Genomic DNA, 13,740 nt, shown 5'->3' on the forward strand with positions numbered 1-13,740 from the left:
ATGCTTTGACAGAATGATTGGATGGAGGGAGTAGCGTTTTGGTCTGGTGGGAAAAAGTTGTGGCTGTAATGTATTCTTAATCTCATGCACGTCGAGTGGCCGAGTGGGTGAGTGCAATCTTGAACAAGCGCCGGTTGGGAGCGGGAGCAGCCAATGGCGACCCTCCGAAATCGAAAGCCGCGTCACACTCTGGCCTTGTTTAGATTTAGTTTTTTTTATTTTGATAATATAGTATTTTTGTTTTTATTCGATAAATATAGTCCAATAATAGAGTATCTAGGTTTAAAAGATTTATCTCACGATTTACAAATAAATTGTGCAATTAATTTTTATTTTTATCTAAATTTAATGTTTCATGCATTTGCCGCAAAATTTAATACGATGAGGAATCTTAAAAAAAATTAATTTTTGAGTGGACTGAGGTCTTGTTTAGTTCACAAAATTTTTCAAGATTCCCCGTCACATCGAATCTTGCGGCACATGCATGGAACATTAAATATACATAAAAACAAAAATTATTTACACAGTTTATCGGTAAATCGCGAGATGAATTTTTTAAGTCTAGTTACTCTATAATTAGACAATATTTATCAAATAAAAACGAAATTGCTCCAATACTTTTTTTTTCACAAGTTTTTGGGAACTGAACAAGCTGAGTCACTCACCACTCACACGTCCCCAACCGCCCCGCACGGACTAAACAAAGAATCTCCAATTTATTGCTCCAAAGAAAAAAAAAACAAGAATCTCGAACTTCCGATTTTCCCAAAAGTCCCCAGAGATCCCCAAAGGTTCAAGCCACTTGGATGGCGACCCCACATGCCACAACGTGACAGGACTAGCCTGGCCCACAGGGCCGCGCACCGCGCGCCCGGTCCAGTGGAACACGCCACGGTACGTCCCACCGACATCCCGGGCCCGCATGAATCCCCGAGCCCACGGGTTGGGTGCTCCGGATCCACGCGACCACTGGGTGCCCCCCACGCTTCCGCGGTCCAGCTCAGCAGCGAGCGAGCGCAGGAGCCGCCAAGCCACTAGACTAGCCGAGCGCAGGATCCCACGGGATCCCACTTCACTTCCCACGGGCAGAAAGGGACGCAACTCGACTGCGAGGGACAGACAAGGGGAGGCGCAGGGCAGGGCAAACCATGGTGGCGTCGGCCAAGGGACGGCTCGTGTCCGTGCTCGCGGTGGCGGCGGCGCTCGCGGCCGTGCTCCTCTACCGCGCCCCCTTCTCCAAGGTCCCCGGGATTATGTTCCCTCTCGACAGCGATTTTTGTTTTTCGTTCCATGTGTCTCTTCTCTGTTCCATCTCGTATCGAATCTGTGGCGGCGGCGGCGGCATGATAGCTGAACTCCTGTTGCTGCAGAGCTTGGGCGGCGAAGGGTGCAGCCTCCTCCCGCACGACCACTTCTGGGTCGCCAGCGACCGCGTCGTCACGCTCGGCCGCGTCGGCCCCGCCGCAGGTACGTACGTGCGGCCGCCGTTCCATTCCATGCCGTCTGACAACCTCGCCATCGCTGTTCGACGCTGCCTGCCACTGGGCGCTGCGGTTGCAAGTGGAAGCATATTGGGTTGAGAGTTGAGGCTTGGAGCTTTCTGATGCCGATGGTTAATTGGTGCCTGCAGTGGAGGTCAAAGGAGGGCTCATCAACGCCATCGCGGTCGGGGACTACCGGAGCTTCGTGCTCCGCCGTCCTCTCCTGGACTACGGGGACGCCGTCATCATGCCCGGCCTCATCGACGTGTAAGCATCTCATCTCATACAGTCACACTTAGACTTAATACTACTATATTAACCTGCCTAACTGAATACTGAGATCAACTGATGGAGGGAGATTAGGCACGGCCAAAATGGTGTTGTAAACACTAAACAGCGATGCTTGCTCTAACTCTTCCAGTTTTAATTTCTTTTTACCCACTGTTTGATCGATGGTTCTCTGATAATACTTTCTTCAGGCATGCCCATCTCGACGAGCCTGGACGTGCCGAGTGGGAGGGCTTCTCTACTGGTACAAGAGCAGCTGCGGCAGGTGCAAATTCACTTCAGCCTGCTACTAACTGGTTACACCTACTTACCACTAGTCCACTATAGACTATAGTATAGTTATGGCAGTGGTTCTCTTGCACCTGTATGTACACCCTTATGGAGCATGGGCATGGCCTCAGGCTCTCTCAGTCAAGAGCAAGCACAGTGAATGAAAAGTTTCTCTTTAACAGCAAGTTTAATTTCTAGGCTTTGTTTAGTTCACCCTAAAAACCAAAAAGTTTTTAAGATTCCCCGTCACATCAAATTTTGCGGCACATGCATGAAACATTAAATATAGACGAAAACAAAAACTAATTACACAGCTGTAAATTGCGAGACGAATCTTTTGATCCTAGTTAGTCGATGATTCGACAATATTTGCCACAAACAAACGAAAGTGCTACAGTAGCAAAACCCAAAAAGTTTTCACATCTAAACAAGGCCCTATTATAAATCGTGTGGACCATTTTTGTTTCACACAGGCGGGATAACGACGTTGGTGGATATGCCACTCAACAGCTTCCCGTCGACAGTCTCTGAAGAAACTCTCAAACTGAAGGTCAGGTTTCTCTGTCAGTCGCAAGTACCATAAACTGTTGCTACCCGCTTCATGTCAGTGACTGACACCGCCATTACATGACTGACTTTCAGCTGGAAGCAGCTCAAGATAAGCTATATGTTGATGTTGGTAAGTTAACTAGCTGAAACACTGAAACCAAAGGCTTTCTTATTTCCGGTTTTCAAAACTGAGACACTGTTTCAGTAAAAAAAAAAACTGAGACACCGTGTCACTGTACAAATCTGACTCCTGTGGTGTGCTACTCTTGTACAGGGTTCTGGGGAGGACTTGTGCCAGAGAACGCCTTCAACCCAAGTGCTTTGGAGGGCCTCCTAAATGCAGGCGTTTTAGGACTCAAGGTTCGTTTCTCAGCTTGCAGATAGTGGGATAGCACTGAAACTTCAACATGTTGTGACCTCTAAGCACTTGTTTTTCAGTCTCTGTTCCTTGTTCCTTGTTTTCACAAGGAAGGTAAGCATGTATAATAGAACATTAGGACAATAGTAGTACCAGGGAGCAGAGCAAGTCCATTGTTTGGAGGTTCTTCCTAATTAGGGGTTGGACCATGCTCCTTTTCCTCCTTTTAACCAGCAGATATACTCACAAACTGATTGCCTCTCGCTTTCATTTCGTGGTTCTAGTCTTTTATGTGCCCCTCAGGCATCAACGACTTCCCCATGACAAATTCAACTCATATTGAGGTATGCTGCATTATTTCCTTATTTTAGATTGATTTTTTTCTCATGGAATCTCTGACGAATTTCCCTTAATTTTTAACACTGTAGGAAGGATTGGTTACACTGGCAAAATACAAGAGACCTTTACTTATCCATGCAGAACGTATACCTGAGGCTGAGGATGATGATATGCGAGAGGATGAACTAGATCCTCGATCCTATATGACGTATCTAAAGTCTAGACCACCATCATGGTAATTCTTGCCCTTATGCTGCAAGGAATTGAATGCTAGTCTCTATCTTAGGTGCTGGGCTTCTTATCTTGATTTTTATGGGATCCTAGAGTACATATCTATATCTATACCTACTACTAAATTGTGAAAATTTCAGTCTGCCAAAAAAAATTCTTCTGCCTCTAGAGTCCGCCTTCGCGAGAGATTCCGCTTGCACAAGGCGGGGAACCGGAGTGCGTGCACGTGGTGTATGGACTTGAGGGCGTTTTCTGAGTGGGAGGGGATGCGAGTCCGCGATGAAGAGGAGGTGGCGGTGTACCGTGTTTTGGTGGACGCAAGGCTCGGGCTTCCGGGCTCCTGGCGTGAGGCATGGTGTGGAGCCCACCCTGTTGCTGCTCTGACACCTGGAGCGCGAACCTATAGGCTACAGCCCTCTACCCGTCCAATCAGAGATGATATGCGCGGTAGCATGTGTACTGTGTGCACACCGCTTTTATTTTGGTTCCTTGGATTTTGAATCGTGGCGACATATTTAGGACATGTTTGGTTCCTTTGTTAAATTTAACTTTTCTAGAGTTTCCAATGTAAAATCTTCTATACACATCAAAACACATTGAAAACAAGGAAAGTATAAGGGCCTAGGTGCAAAGTATTCCTATTTTTCTTTGCCTAGAAATTTTCTAAGGTTCCCAATATAAAATCTCCTATACATATCAAAGCACATTAAAAAAATTGATAAATGCGTAGTAATTCATAGAAAAAACTAAAAATTATAAAACAAATTTTGTTCAGCTCCACATATGTAGATCCATACAGTAAACAAAAATATCATAAATTTTAATATATTTTTTTCTGGAGATGCTTGCCTATGCTTTTTAGTGTAAAATTGATCAGTTGAAAAATTATAAATGCGTAGTAATTCATACCAAAATCTAAAAATTACAAAATAAATTTTGTTCAGCTACATATATAGATCCATGCAGTAAATAAAAAATATCACAAATTTTAGTATATTTTTTTGCTGGTGATGTTTGTCTATGCTTTTTAGTGTAAAATTGAAATTATAGTTATTTCTGATCTAATTATTATGAAAATTTTATAATAGCCTATTTAATGTGATGCTTGATTTGTGGTAAAAGTTTTAGCACCATTCCTGAATATCTCACTAATTTACTAATTTACCTAAATTTATGCTTGAAGATGCTTCCACTACCTTTGCACGATGATGTCTTATGAACACTTCATAAGCCCATATGTTTATACTCTACATACATTTAACTGATATATCATATTTTATAGAAATTCTAATCTAAATAAAAAAATAAAGCTAGCAACAAACTTCTCATATTTTAATATAATATTAAGCTATATTAAGAGTTAATATTAGAGTAAGATAAGATTTGACTAATTTTTATTTTTGTTATTAAATAAATATATCTCCGAGCTATATATTATTGTAAATATTAACTATCCAATATCAGAGATGTTATGGTTATCAATAAAATAAATTATAGACTTTAAATTTTATAAAAAGAGAAATATAAATAGATATGTAACATTCATTTGATGATTTTCTCCCGTTGCAACGCACGGGCATATTTGCTAGTACCTCAAAAACCTCAAAACGTACTGTTTGAAAAACATGCATAAACAATAGGTGTGAGGAGCTGTAGTGTCAACTGCTGTACAATTTAAACTGTACTAGGATCAGTCGTCAATTGCATATTTGTACAACTTAATATTGTGTACGATAAGTTTTACCATAAGTGACCTCACTTTATAAATTATGCAATATCTTTGAAACCAGGGAGGAATCAGCTATCAGAGATCTACACCGTGCAATGAAGGATACGGAGTCGGGGGGTCGGTCCGAAGGAGCTCATATTCACATTGTTCATCTATCAGATGCAAAAACTTCCTTGGAACTTATGAAGGTTGAATGACATCATATAAAAAATGTTGTGCAACTTTCCATGACTTATCTAAATTTATGTTTTTAAGTTTTAGCGTCCTAAAAGAAACTCAACATCAACGGATGGAAGGGATTTACTGTTAATGAGAATTAGACATTGCTCCTAACATGTGCAACTATTGTTGCGGACATGCTCACACACATGACAGTTTATCTCTAGTTACTTTTTTTTTTTGATCAAAGGTGTTTTTTGTTGGTTTTACTTACTACAACTTTCTTTGCTTGTAGGATGCTAAACGCAGTGGTGCAAGTTTATCAATAGAAACATGCCCTCATTACCTGGCATTTTCATCTGAAGAAGTTCCAGATGGCGATACTCGCTTTAAATGTTCTCCTCCCATACGTGATGACACAAACAGAGAAAATCTTTGGAAAGCTCTACTTGTATGCTGTTTTTGCCACTTTCTATTTTTGAAGTGAACACTTACTATTAATATGCTAACTATTGGTTTATGGCATAATTAATATTAGGATGGACACATAGACATGCTAAGTTCAGACCACTCACCATCAACTCCTGATCTCAAACTAATGGAGGAAGGCAACTTTTTAAGGGCATGGGGAGGCATATCATCATTGCAGGTTAGTTTGTGTACAAAACCATTTGCAAAATCATGTGTGTTTGTTCAAGCTCACTAACTTCAGAAGTTACCAATTGAAGCATTTTTTGTATCTTAATTAAGTTGTAATAAAGAACAATACCTCATAATGGAAGTGGAAGTGTGATGCTAAACTTCTAAAAAGAAAGGTGTTTTGCGGATTCGATGTTTTTGCATTAAATTAATTTGGCATAATTATTTGTAGTTTGTCCTCCCGGTAACATGGTCATATGGGCGAAAGTACGGCATTACTCTGAATCAGCTATCCTCATGGTGGAGCGAAAATCCAGCCAAGCTTGCAGGCCAAAAGAACAAGGTACTTAAAATTATGCACTATACACTATTCAACATGATGGCAATACGTTCAAGTCAGACACCAAAGAATTATGTTCACTTATCATTTTTCATGTATTCTTCAAGAAATATCATGTAGATGAAAAATGCAGCTCATGTGTTAGTACTGAATCATGTAGGGAGCTATTCTACCAGGATACCATGCTGACATAGTAGTATGGAAACCCGAAACTGAGTTCCAACTCGATGACAGCCATGTTATATATCATAAACATCAGGTTTACTTCCTTCTTCAAATGACCCTATAGTAATTCAACTATTTAAAATGCTATATACTCTGATACTTGGCAAATAACAAGTAATTTCGTTATCTTTTTGCAGAATATTTCGGCGTATCTAGGAAAGCAACTTTCTGGTAAGGTCCTGTCAACTTTTGTGAGAGGAAACCTTGTGTTTGCTGAAGACAAGCATGCAAATGTTGCTTGTGGTGTTCCTATCCTCGCTAAGTAACATGCAGGTACAGTGGTGGATATCCTTTTCTAATTAAACATCATACCTTTTCATCACTGCATATACTACGGACATATAAAGAAATTATGCATGTAGAAGTAGCTAGCGTGATAAGACAGTAATATTCGGTGTTTATTCTTTTGTTTCAGGTGGATCCAGAGCTGCCATTGTTGATGATCCGTAGTGTATACAATCGTATGCACCATGTCAATTTGTTGGTTGCTCTTGTATATTTTTTAAACAAACTGCAGAAGCTCTGCCCCTCAATTAAGAGAGGAGTAAAAGAGTTTTATGTACAGGTTATAGATGAACTGCAAGGGAAAACAGAGAAGGCCAACAAGAGTGGCAAATATTAGCAGAAACCCGGGTAGAACACATTAAATGTCATTGTTGTGTAGTAGCAGTCTAAAGGTATTGGCATGCATTTTGCCTTGATCCCCACTTAGACTATTGGTTCGCTCTATTGATATGGAAGAATACAATTTGTCCATTTTCACGTCACTTTCTTAGGTTGCTATTGGTGTTATGGGCATTTGGAGTAGCGTAGAGGTGACGATTCATGGGGAAGACGAGTAGATGGTTGCATCCTCAAAGCTGTGGAAGATTCACTCCGGCACTTTGCTTTATATAGCGAGATAATTTTGTCTCCATGAAACTTTTTTTCGCGAGCATGCGTTTTACTAAGAGGAAGAAGAGATGTTCGTGCACAGCCACAGCCAGAGGTTGCTCGATTGCGAGGAGCAATTGAGCCTAAAAGCAGTTTTCTCTAAAAAAAAGAGCCTAAAACCCAAGGCCACCTACAAGATCACAAGATTGTTAAAGTACCTGTTTGGTTTTTCAGTTAGTTAAAACTATTTTAGCTTTTTTTAGTCAATGTGTTTGAAAGTTTAGCTAAAAGTAACTAAAATTTAGCCAACTAAAATTCAACAAGAGGACTAAACAAGCCCTAAGTTACATGGCAGATAACAAGGGAAACGACCAACCAAAGACCTTAAGCTGTTAAGCACTTAAGCATCAGTTTGGAGCACTACACGACCAACGACGATCAGATGACGATTTCCAGCCGTGACCATGATCCAGGCATTTCCTTCTTCCACCACCTGCAGATTTAGAACAAGCTCCGCCTACCAAGAAAAACTTTAGTGCTGAAATTAAGTCTATTTGCTGATCTGAAAAATTATGGCTATAAATATTATTCGCTAATTTATTGTGAGATAAAAAGTACCCCCTCCGTCCTAAATTATAAGTTATTCCAAGAATCTTGGAGAGTCAAAGTTTTTCAAGTTTGACCAAATTTATATAGCAAAATAATAACATTTTTGGTACCAACCAAGTATCATTATATTAGATTATTTGTTAGTTATATTTTCATAGTGTACCTATTTTATAACATAAATATTTATATTTCTCTCAATATTTTTGGTCAAACTTGAAAATGGTTTGACTCTCCAAAATTTTTGGAATGACTCATAATTTAAAAAGCGGCTCTACAAGATGTTTCGGTCAGGGTCACTCCTTTTTGGGCTCACATTTAATCTTTTCATTCAAGCCCGGCCCTACAAGACCGTGGGCTGGGCTTAACTCGGCGGGCCTGTTTTGCTCAAGCCTCTCTCTGTCAGGATAAGGGGTAAAAGCAGTCCGTCGGTGTGGACCTCCCTCCGTCACCGGAAGCGGAAGAGACACCCCCGCTTCCTCCGTCCATGGCTGCCACAGGCAAGCTTACCCTTCTCCTCCCAGTGACCCTCTCCTCTAGGTCCTCCCACTGCACGCGCGGCTTCATGCAGAGTCCACGTCGTCAGCTGCCGCAACGCCTCACAGTCACAGCGGCGGCCACCGAAACCTCCTCCTACAACCTACCATCTCGCTCCTCGCCGGAAACGCCGGAGGCCAGGCAGATACGCCTGGAGACGGAGTCAGCGCTGGAATGGGGCGGCGTGTGCGAGCGGCTCGCCCACTTTGCGTCCACTGCCGCCGGCCGCGCCGCTTGCGAGGGACGGCGCGTCCCCGTCGGGCGGAGCCGGGAGGAGAGCGAGAGGTTCATCGACCAGACGGCGGCGGCGGTGCTGCTTCCGACGCCGCTCGATTTTGGCGGCGTAGAGGACGTATCCGCGCTCGTCGCTGCGGCGGCCTCGGGCCGGGCGCTTGCGGTGAGGGAGCTTTGCGCAGTTGGGCGCAGCATCCGTGCCGTGCGGGCGGTGTTCGACCAGTTGAAGAGGCTTGCCGATGAAATGCCGGATGGAAGGTGAGGAATCGCTTTGGTGCGTCCTGATGAATTGGATGGCATTGAAACATGCTATCATCAGGTGGTACTAGTATTTTTGTTTGATCATTTTGACTGTGTATTGTGGATGTAATAAATCATAGTGCTGGTGATTCATCAGGTTACTGTTCACGTATTCTTACACATTAAAAGAATCTATGGATATTTGGTTCTTGTTTTCAGATTAAAAGAATGTCTATCTATTCTGCTGCAGGTACTCTTCTCTTGTAGATATACTGCAAGGCTGTGACTTTTTAACTGAACTTGTTCAAAGGATAGAGTTTTGCCTTGATTCCACCCTATCTCTGGTCCTGGATCGGGCCAGCAAGAAATTAGAAATAATCCGCAGAGAAAGGAGGAGGAACATCGAAATGTTAGAATCTCTGCTGAAAGATACAGCAGCAAAGATTTTCCAGGCTGGTGGGATTGATAGTCCTCTGGTCACCAAGCGCCGTTCTAGGATGTGTGTTGGTGTGAAAGCTTCACACAAGCATTTGGTGCCTGGTGGAATCGTTCTAAGTTCCAGTGGCTCTGGTGCAACGTACTTTGTGGAGCCACGGGATGCTGTTGAGCTCAACAATAGGGAAGTCAAACTCTCAGGAGACGAGAGAGCAGAGGAATTGGCAATATTGAGCTTGCTTACCTCAATGATCGCAGACTCCCAACTGAAGATCAGAAATTTGATGGATAAGGTTTTGGAATTGGACCTTGCTTGTGCTAGAGGGTCATATGCCCGATGGACAAATGGTGTCAAACCAACCTTCAGTGATAGTTATACCATTAGCCAATCAGATCAGTGCACTGACTATTCAGTTTATATTGAGGGCATTCGACATCCTCTGCTACTTGAACAGTCTCTTATGGCAGAAGAATCTACTACAAGAGCATCTGAAATGCCTGTTCCATTGGACATGTGGGTGAAAAAGCATGCAAGGATAGTTGTGATCTCTGGACCTAACACTGGAGGCAAAACTGCCACTATGAAAACCTTGGGTCTGTCCTCGCTTATGTCAAAAGCTGGTATGTTCTTCCCAGCCAAAGGAAGTCCTAGGATTCCATGGTTCGATCAGGTTCTTGCAGATATTGGTGATCACCAGGTAGTCTCTGTCCTTTGATGAGAATTTCTCTAATCGCTTGCGGGACAATAATCTTATTGATGAAAACTGTTTTTTGGGTTGAAGTCGCTGGAGCACAGCCTCTCTACATTCAGTGGGCACATATCACGTCTGCGCAAGATTGTAGAAATTGTATCAAAAGATTCTCTAGTTCTAATTGATGAGATTGGCAGCGGCACTGATCCATCTGAAGGTGTAGCTCTTTCAACCAGCATTTTGAAGTATCTTGCGAGTAAAGTGAATTTGGCCATTGTGACAACTCATTATGCTGATCTAAGTCGGCTCCAGTCAGTTGACAACCGATTCGAGAATGCTGCAATGGAATTTTGTGTAGAAACTCTACAGCCAACATACCGAATCTTATGGGGCAGTACTGGTAATTCCAATGCACTTAGTATTGCAAAGTCAATTGGTTTTGATCAAAAAGTGCTTGATCGCGCACAAGAATGGGTTGAGAAACTATTGCCTGATAAGCAAAAGGAGCGGCAAGGTTTACTTTATGATTCTCTCCTCGATGAAAAAAAACTTTTGGAATCTCAGGCAAATGAAGCTGCATCTGTTCTTTCACAAGTGGAGGGGTTGTACAATGAGGTACTTTTACTCTTAATGTTTTGAAATTTCCATAGCAGTGATGTACATAGATTCTCACCTTCTTATTTTAAATCCAACCTGGTATATTTTCACTTTGAAGATTCGCTTGGAAGCTGATGATCTTGAAAGTCGAGTAGCTGGTTTGAGAGCAAGAGAGACCCAAAAGGTACAGCAAGAATTGAAGGTTGTAAAGTCTCAAATGGACACCATAATCAAGAACTTTGAAGCTCAGCTAAAGAATTCAAAACTTGAACAATACAATTCACTAATGAGGAAAGCAGAAGCTGCCACTGCTTCCGTGGTTGCTGCTCATCAGCCAAATGAAATAACTTTTGATGACGATGAAAACCAGAGCTCGTTTGTCCCACAGATTGGGGATAAAGTGTATATACAAGGGCTGGGAGGAGGAACGATGGCTACTGTTGTTGAAACTTTTGGAGAAGATGAGAGCTGTATGGTTCAATATGGAAAGATAAAGGTTCGAGTCAAGAGAAACAAAATAAAATTGGTTCAAAGAGGCATAAATAATGAGGCAACAACTTCCTCTTCTGTAAAAGCAAAGGTATGATGCATCATCTCAACATACTATCTATTCACAGCATTGATAATTTTAGTAATCTTAATGAACCGCACAAGATGATAAGAACGGATATATTCAGAATGTCTGAGACATCTTTTAACCAAGCCATGTGATTTGTTACGAGTATATTATGATGATAAAATCTGTTTAAAGGTAGCGGTGACGGGGAAAACCAAGGTTCTAAAACTAAGCTAGCTATAGTTGCTCCATGTGTTCATGCATCGGTGGCATATCGACCAACCAGTTTAGTCGACTTTGTCGGCATTCCCGTTGTCTAACGCGTGGCATATGGCAATAGCATGTCTAGAGAAACCAAGTTAGCTTCAGCCCTACAGAATGCATTGATTCTGACCTGCAAATTCCTGACCCGGCTTTAGTTCGGGCAGATGCAGCAGCATGGAAGAACAGGCTGGACCTAGGATATGGTCCATGCAATGATGCAAGGCTGGTGCATGCATGAACCTTCGTTAACTCTGCCGTTGCTGTACCTAGATAGGCATGTTCGGATCATTGAGGATTGGCATGGCGGCATGTCTTGGTTTGCTTCAATCGTGCTCTGACCATGTTTGCTTTCCACCAGGGCCGAACACCGAAGCAGCGATCGGCAACGACAGCCGAGGCGGACCGAAATCAAGACGGCGGCGGCAGCATCTCCTTCGGTCCTGTCGTGCAGACGTCCAAGAACACGGTGGATCTGCGCGGGAAGCGGGTCAGCGAGGCGGCCTACGAGCTCCAGATGGCCATCGATGCGTGTAGAACGTACCAGGTGCTCTTTGTGGTTCATGGCATGGGCACCGGGGCGGTGAAGGAGCGCGCCATTGACGTCCTCCGGAACCATCCTCGGGTGGCCAAGTTCGAGGACGAGAGCCCTCTCAACTACGGCTGCACCGTCGCCTACATCCAGTAAACGAGGGCAGTCAGTACGAAACCTGTTTGGAATTGAATACAAAAATTTCAAAAGGATTGTAGAAATCAATTCTGTTTCATAGGGGAAAAAAGTCATGAACAGTAAAAGACTCCGACGTTCCTAAGGCCTTGTTTAGTCCTTACAAATTTTGCAAATTTTTCCAGCTGTCACATCGAATCTTTAGACGTATGCATGGAGTATTAAATATAGATGAAAATAAAAACTAATTGCACAGTTTGGTCGAAATTGGCGAGACGAATCTTTTGAGTCTAGTTAGTCCATAATTGAACAATATTTGTCAAATACAAACGAAAGTAGTACTATTTTTAAAGTAAACAAGGCCTTAACATGGCCTACAATTACAAAGTGTACAGCTCGCTTGAAAGGAGAGTTGACGAGTACGGAGTACTTGTTTATATGAGCCATGCATTTCTGCTGAAATTAAATTTTTTTTTGGGTGGCGAAACATTGGTGATATTTTTTATTGGTACGAATGGGCAGCAGAGATGGATCTCCCGGTGTCTCCGGATCCACGTGTGTGGAATGGAGTTCGGTGAGCTCTTCATAATGATTTTGCTAGCTGATTGACGGGTGGATTGGGATCGGATAAGGCCTGGTTTAGTTCGCAAAAATTTTCAAGATTTCCCGTCACATCGAATCTTTGGTCGTATGCATGGAGCATTAAATGTAGATGAAAATAAAAACTAATTGCACAGTTTACTTGTAATTTGTGAGATTAATCTTTTGAGCCTAGTTACTCCGTGTTTGGACAATGTTTGTCAAATAAAAACGAAATGCTACAGTAGCCAAAAATGAAAAATTTTGCGAACTAAACAAGGCCTAAATGGCCTTGGCAACTGTGATCAGTTCTGCGTCCTATGCATTGCAATTTGCAAGTAGTAGGGGATCCACAACGGAAGCAAGGTGTACGTCGCGTGCGTGCACATGTGCGCTTTCCGCAGCTGTAGCAGGATTTTGTGTGGCGAGGCCTGCTGTGGCCAAGTTCGCGATCGGCAATGCCGCCGCTAGAGTTGAATTGAACCGGTGGGTGTGCTGACAAGCTAAGTGACGCACTCCTTCCTATTTGTCGCTCCATTTTCAGAACAATGAGAGATTAGAGAAGTAGTAATACGTACTAAGAAAGAACAAGATGGAAAGTGTGGCTCCAAATCAACCATCGCATCAGTGCTAGGTCACATCTAACTTACTTTTTTTTCATGTCACTATGTGAAGCTAACTTTGTCTTGCATGAAATCTAGGGATTTCCTAACACTTAATTTCTTCAGATTTTTTTTGGTGTAGCCTTGAGAGAGTAAAAAAAGTAGGGCCTCTCAAGGCACTTTTGATTTGGAAATGTATAAACTGAAATGAAAACCAACACTTTTTGAAACGAATGAAAGTCATTACTTGAGT

At 42.5% G+C, this 13,740-nt stretch overlaps 1 protein-coding gene across 1 annotated transcript; it reads left to right on the forward strand.

Moving 5' to 3' along the window:
- Positions 1,064-12,497, forward strand: LOC8085883 (endonuclease MutS2). The gene is made up of 21 exons (XM_021463673.1): positions 1,064-1,241; positions 1,371-1,467; positions 1,631-1,748; positions 1,961-2,034; positions 2,513-2,589; positions 2,682-2,718; positions 2,863-2,948; positions 3,231-3,290; positions 3,375-3,520; positions 5,307-5,433; positions 5,700-5,855; positions 5,943-6,053; positions 6,276-6,386; positions 6,544-6,642; positions 6,746-6,870; positions 7,560-7,596; positions 8,512-9,116; positions 9,349-10,231; positions 10,316-10,840; positions 10,941-11,402; positions 12,001-12,497. Exons 1-21 carry the CDS (start codon positions 1,149-1,151, stop codon positions 12,325-12,327), a joined length of 4,356 nt encoding a protein of 1,451 aa, XP_021319348.1. The 5' UTR covers positions 1,064-1,148; the 3' UTR covers positions 12,328-12,497.

The sequence above is a fragment of the Sorghum bicolor genome, chromosome 6 (genome assembly GCF_000003195.3).
Source record: "Sorghum bicolor cultivar BTx623 chromosome 6, Sorghum_bicolor_NCBIv3, whole genome shotgun sequence".
NCBI lineage: Eukaryota > Viridiplantae > Streptophyta > Magnoliopsida > Poales > Poaceae > Sorghum > Sorghum bicolor.

Excerpts from the sequence above, each read along its gene's own strand:
- LOC8085883 (XM_021463673.1), top strand. The coding sequence starts at position 1,149 with ATGGTGGCGTCGGCCAAGGGACGGCTCGTGTCCGTGCTCGCGGTGGCG. Across the intron at positions 2,590-2,681 it reads AAGAAACTCTCAAACTGAAG|CTGGAAGCAGCTCAAGATAA; the intron begins GTCAGGTTTCTC and ends ACTGACTTTCAG. Across the intron at positions 11,403-12,000 it reads CCTCTTCTGTAAAAGCAAAG|GGCCGAACACCGAAGCAGCG; the intron begins GTATGATGCATC and ends GCTTTCCACCAG.